General features: G+C 35.0%; 1 protein-coding gene across 1 annotated transcript; it reads left to right on the forward strand.

Annotated features, from left to right (window-relative positions):
- Positions 1 to 765: 765 nt before the first annotated feature.
- On the forward strand, positions 766 to 2,406 carry LOC143074336 (protein mab-21-like 3). The gene is given in 1 exon segment (XM_076249839.1): positions 766 to 2,406. A coding segment is annotated over 1 exon segment (1,050 nt). The 5' UTR covers positions 766 to 920; the 3' UTR covers positions 1,971 to 2,406.
- Positions 2,407 to 6,994: the final 4,588 nt, after the last annotated feature.

Consider the following 6,994-nt stretch of genomic DNA (forward strand, 5'->3'; position numbering starts at 1 on the left):
CGTCGTAACTACAATCCCCTTCCCTTTCCTGAATGTGACCTACCGAATTGGACTATTTACCGGATTTGTTATCACATAAGCAACACGACGGGTGCCGCAAGTGGAGCAGGATCTGCTTACCTTCCGGAGCACCTGAGATCACCCCTAGTTTTTTGGTGGGGTTCGTGTTGTTTATTCTTTAGTTTTCTATGTTGTGTCGTGTGTGCTGTTGTTTGTTTGTGTTTTTCATTTTTAGCCATGGCGTTGTCAGTTTGTTTTAGATTTATGAGTTTGACTGTCCCTTTGGTATCTTTCGTCCCTCTTTTACATAATTAAACGTTGATGATTTTTAGCCTCAGGAATATAGAGCTGAAGGACGCCTCCGGGTGCGGGAATTTCTTGCTACATTGAAAACCTGTTGGTGACCCTCTGCTGTTGTTTTTTATTTGGTCGGGTTGTTGTCTCTTTGACACATTCCCCATTTCCATTCTCAATTTTATGTCAATACATGTTATCACTAATGTAGGTGTATGACTCTTACTACATGATATTTAATACACATGGTATTTCATACCCTGCGTTATAAGTAAAAACAAATTATAAAGCATACATATATGTATTTTTGTCAAGATAACCTTATCGATTCATATGAAATCCACCTTTTATACTAGGTCATAGGAAAATTCAACACATCAAGTTGATAATCCGCAATCGTCATGATTATGATATACGTAAATACAGTACCTGTAATTTTCCATATTTAAATTTGGACTGAAAACGTCTGCGTATTTCTACTTAATCGAAGCGCAACTGAACTGTTTTACAGATTCAACTTTCCTTACTGTTGGTAGTAAAAAATGGATAACACACTTCTGAACAAGTTTTATAATGATCATGTGAAAATGATTAGAGACGAGACAAGACAAAACATAAAGATAGTAATGCCAATTGTCGAGGATATCCTGCAGTATGTGCATAGTAAGGATAGACGATTCAAATGTCAACCATTGAATGTCGGAAGCTATTATACACACCTGAAAGTATCAAGAGCGGACGAATTCGACTTTAGCGTGGTTTTAGATATCCCAAAATTTGTTTGGACCAGCAAAGATTCAAGTCATAATTATGGATTTGATGAAAAGAATGAAGTAGTCAGAAAACAATTGACATTACCACACCCATCGATCGGGAAAAACTTTCTGTCTGTTTCAGATATTCTACCTAAATGGAGAAGTGACGGTCTCAATGACGGCCCAGCTTGTCTTACAATTGATGAAGACATTATACCAATCAAAGTTAAACGCAGATTCAAGTCACTTGTTGGCGAAGCTGTCAATCGACCACATATACGCACATTTGTTGATGCTAAAAAATTGTCAGATTCACCAGCAACAACGGTCACAATTACTCATCCAAAAATTGGAGGAGATTATGTTAGCGTCGATTTAACGCCTCTGATAGAAGCAAGCTTGCCTTTCGGTGATTGGTTGAGGTGGCCAAGACCTGAAGCAGAATGGCCTTCTGATGAATAAGTTGAGAAACTAAAATCCATGGGATTGAATGATATTGCAAAAGATCCATTTTATTGGACATATTCATTTGCAAGTTGTGAAAAGGAATTGCTAGACGGTATTGATGCCAATGGAACCTGCAGGAAGAAATCACAAAGAATCATGAAAAAGCTGAAAGAATCATGGTGTCCAGTAGAAATGAAGCAAGACTTGACGTCTTACCATTTGAAGAATATCCTGTTTTGGGAATGTGAGGACCACCCACACGATTATGAATGGTCAGATGATAAACTGGCTACTAGGCTCAGGTCAATGTGTGACCGTTTGCTTAAATGCATACGGGAGGAAAATTTACCGCAATATTTTCATCCTGAAGTAAATTTGTTTTCAACTAAGGACATTGCTGTGCTTCATCAAGTTGCAAGAAACATTCAAAGGTTTTTGCAGGATCCTGTCAGCTACTTGCAGAGGCATTACTGACCATTAACGTCGCATTTAAAAAGTAGATATACATGTAGTGTTGTGGAAAATGAACACTCAAGTTGTAAATGACGTTGCACTGGCAGTCATGAATTTACTTGCTCTTAACTTTCAATATGTAATAATTACTTATATTTTTATTGATGGATTCTTCTATCTCAAATGAATGGATCTTCCTGCAATGCATAGAAATCCAATGTTAAATTTGGAATGATTGCAAAGAATGGAATAAACGTTATTCAGATAAAACTACCTATATCACGGGAGCGTACTATGTGTGGGAACAATTATGTTGCTTTTTACAAGTATACATTCGGTCATAAGTCGTATTTGGTGACAATTCAACGAATATATTTCAAATTGGGTTACTGAAAATTATTGTTTTTCGTTTAAAAGTAAGAACTTCCTTTATAGAAGTCATAAATTGTTAGCTTTCTATGGAATATTCGTTTTACATATGACGACGGATAAGTTCCAATTGTGGAAACAACAATCCCGTCCATTTTTCCTCGAATACGACCTACCAAATTAGATTCATAACCAGGTTTGTACTGACATGAGCAACACGGCGGTTGCCACTTTTAGATCAAGATCTGCCCACCCTTCCGGAACACATGTGATCATCCCCGGATTTTGATGGGATCCCTGATCGCAGTCTTTAGTATGCTATATTCTGTTTTGTTGACTCTTGTTTGTCTTTTTTAACGTTTTTTTTGCCATGTCATTGCCATTTCCTATGCGTTTGGTATATTCCGCCTCTCATGATTGATTACAATATAGGAGTGATAATTTTACTCGAAAGTTTCTGTTTAAATAACTATTTAAGGTTAAACATTTAGAACAATATTTGATTAGATTAAAAAGATGAAAGCATAGTTTATAATGATTGTGAAATTATTAATTCCCCTCACCTTAGTAGGAATATAACAACTTTACCTGCGTATGTGATATACAATTCCCGAACTCATTCGGTATTCAAGAGCTTGCAGCTGCTACTCAGACTTTGTTATTCGTCACCAGTTTCTGAGCAGAAAGTAAATAAACCAGGTGTCAAAGAACGTCTCGTTTTTTTCTTCTTCTAAAAACAGCTCATTAGAAGATACAAATACCTTGTTGATAAATATTCCGTGTCTGCATTAAAAATAATACACGATGGTCGTGGAGTATAGATTTTAGGTACTTACTTTACTTATCATCTTAATAACGTGGTGTTGTATTTTTTTTTTGTCTTTGTAGGTTGTTACTTTTACCGTTTAGTCTATCTTTCGAAATATCTATTTGACGTGACTCGCACGGTACTTATACATCCCGTCATTGTGTGATTGTACTACGGTAAACTTTTGTATTGTTGTCTTTCGTATTGGTAATGTGCTTTGTCTATATGCCTTGTTGTTTTTTCTCTTTTGGACATATTTGTTTCTTTTACATGTTTTAATAGATATGTCTCTACTGCGGTCGCCCTATGTCCCCCATGGGACTAAGTGGATTACGTAAAAAAAAGAGGGACGACAGATACCAAAGGGAGAGTCAAACTTATAGATTGAAAATAAACTGACAATGCCATTGCTAAAAATAAAAAAGACAAACAGACAAATAATAGTACAGAAGACAAAACATTGAAAATTCAAGACTAAGCAACACGAACCCCACCAAAAACTGGGGGTGATCGCAGGTGCTCCGGAAAGGTAAGCAAATCCTGCTCCTCATGTGGCACCAGTCGTATTGCTGATGTTATTACAAATCCAGTAATAATTCTGATTCGGTAGGTCACATTCGTGAAAAGGGAAGGGTATTGTAGTTACGAAAAAGGAACATATCCGATATCATCTGTGAAACAGTTATTCTATAACGGTCAACCAACTCGTGATGGCGTCCGTAAAATTTACGAAGGGATGATTTCAACTTCACCATTTGGAACTCTTACTGTAATAGCTTCCTTGTGAGAAGTAATCCTCTATCAAGGCAATCATGATGAAATGCAAGCCGGGAATATCGTATCAATTTGTAGATATATACTCCTTATGCAGGCGCTGCTGAATGTTGCTACATATAAATGGAAAGTTCACAATTGGGAAGCTGAAATCATCTCTTTTGTCGTAAAGTTTTGTTTTCAACCGACCCTCATTGTCAGTTTCTAGATGTAAGTCAAGATATGGTAGGACTTAACTGTATCTGTAGTATCCTTTATTTCTAGTTCGATGGGATTGATTCGTTCAATATAGTCACCAAATTTTGTATTATTTAGTGAGAGAACATCATCTTTATATCGGAACGTAACGTTTAAGGATATCAAAGAATTCAATAGTAATTTAGATTATTGCACAATGTTGACAGGTGTACTCTATTTTTGACATTGTTCCCCATTTTCTACATGAGAAAATGCATGTTCCAAGTCGGGAATATAACAGTTGTTATCTATTCATTTGATGTGTTTGAGCTTTCAATTTGCAATTGGTAATGGACTTTCCGTTTAGAATTTCCCTCGGAGTTCTTTTTTTTATCTTGCTTTTTCCTCTTGAAAATCTCTTTTAAGTGCTCCTTTGTAATGAGAACGTCAACTGTAAACTGAGTTTTATGATAACTTAAAGTTTTAATCCGTTGTGTATTCAACTGGAGTTGTAACTCGGATTCAAATTGCAACCCACGTTATAAATCAAACTCTGATTATTTCGCATGATTAGCTCGAAACTTTCCACTTAACTGAAAATATTTATTAAATAAAAAAAAACAGGTATATCCTGAATTGTACATGTATCACCTTCCTACATGCCAATTTTCAACCAATGTTTAAAGTCTTGTAACAAATTGCTGATTTTGAAAAGACAGGTACTACCAAAATAACTCCCGGTTTTCTGGAAATCTTAAATTAGTGTACTATGTAGCGCATTAATCCTGAATTTTTAATGCAAACTCATAGACAAGTGAATTTTGACTCAAAATGGTCTAAATATATTTCCTTTTCACCAAAAGTTTCATTTCTGCAAATTTGTTAGTTAGTTTAAGAAAACAATGACATCAAAAGCACTATTTTGTGTCAAGGTAGGACTACTTTTACGTTCTAAATTGGAGGGAGTAATTGGTGGTCTGACACCATAAATAAACCGGAAACGTCCAGATTTTTTTTTTCTTTATCGTTTTTTGTGCTACATTTTGGACCTCATGGTTTTTTAAGTTCTTCAGGTTCATAATTGATTCGGTTTTCTAAGTGTATGATTTGAGCGCCACTGATCAGTCTTGTGTAGACGAAATTAACATCTGGATAATCAAATAATACGCCTGGTATCTTTGATGTTTTTTTACGTGTTTGTTCTTCAGCTTTAAAAGAAAAATCTGCAATTCAATAAATGAGACCGATCATTTGTGATATGATAATAAAAACAAATAAAGACATTCACTTCCCCCTTTGAAAAAATGAACCAAAAACAAGAAATACTACACATGCATTAATGTACTTCATTAATCCTAATTGAAAAACAAATTTAGTTGATTTTCCGAAAACAAGCAATAGGTAAATAAATACCTGTATTTCCAAATCTAAATATAGACTGAAAACTTCCGAAAAAAGGCTTAAATGAATTACATAACTAACAGTCTATCATTGCGCAGTTTTAATTCAAAATGGATTACGCACTTCTGAATAAGTTTTATGGTGACCATGTCCAGATGAATAAAGTCGAGACTGCACGAAACATAAAGCAGGTGATGCGTATTGTAAGAAAAATTCTAGATCATGTACATAAAAAGGACAGACGATTTAAAAGGAAACCGTTACGTGTAGGATCTTATTACACTCATCTTAAAGTATCGAAAGCAGATGAATTTGATTTTAGCGTAGTAATGGATGTACCACCTCTTGACTGGTGCAACGATGATTCCAGCTATATTTATGAATTCAATAAAAAAGATCAGCTAGTGAAAAAAGTGTCAACAGCAGCAGACCTAACGATTGGGAAAGGATTGATATCTCTTCCGGATATTATACAACAATGGAACAGAGATGGTATCAATGACGATGATGCGTGTCTTACTTTTGATGACGACATTATTCCAATAATGGTTAAAAAAAGATTCAAAGCGCTTGTTAGTGAAGCCGTAAATGAACTTGAAATAAAAAATGTTGATGCCAAAAGATTGACGGATTCACCAGCAACAACACTTACAATAAATCTGACCAAACCTGCAAACGGTGACGTCAGTGTTGATTTAACTCCTTTAATAGAGTCACGTAGTACTTTCGTTGAATTTCTCGGATGGCCAAGACCTGGAAGTCAATGGCCACTAAAGAAAAAAGTTGATGAAATTAAAGAAATGGGATTTAATGATATTGCAAAGGATAAATTTTATTGGACATACTCATTTGCAAGTTGTGAGAAGAAATTATTAGACGGTATTGATAACATTGAAGAAAATCCAACTTTTAGGAAAATGTCAGAAAAAATTATGAAAAAGCTGAAGGAAAAGTGGTGTCCCAAAAGCATGAAACAAGAATTGACATCTTACCATTTATTGAATATCCTTTTCTGGGAGTGTGAAAAATATCCCCAGGATTCTGAATGGTCAGAAGATCATGTGGATACAAGGCTAATTTCAATGTCTGAAAGTCTCCTTGAATGCATACGTACAAACAATTTACCTCAATATTTTCATCCTCGAGTGAATTTATTCTCAACAAAGAACACTCACGTGCTTTATCAAGTTGCAAAAAACATTCAACAGTTTTTGAGGAAACCTGTTAGCTACATTCAGCGGTATTACTAAAAAATTAAACCATAAAAAAATGGAAAATGAACACCACAGATCTAAGTGATTAATTTCTTGATATTTGAATAAATAAAGGCAACAGTAGTATACCGCTGTTCGAAATTCACAAATCGATAGAGAAAAAACAAATCCGGGTTACAAACTAAAACTGAGGGAAACGTATCAAATATAAGAGAATTATTACACAAGAGAAACACTTTAAAATGTAGCACACACAGAAACGAACTATCATATAACAATAGACATTTCCCTGACTTGTTACA

Source organism: Mytilus galloprovincialis, chromosome 5 (genome assembly GCF_965363235.1).
Source record: "Mytilus galloprovincialis chromosome 5, xbMytGall1.hap1.1, whole genome shotgun sequence".
In the NCBI taxonomy this organism is placed as follows: Eukaryota; Metazoa; Mollusca; class Bivalvia; order Mytilida; family Mytilidae; genus Mytilus; species Mytilus galloprovincialis.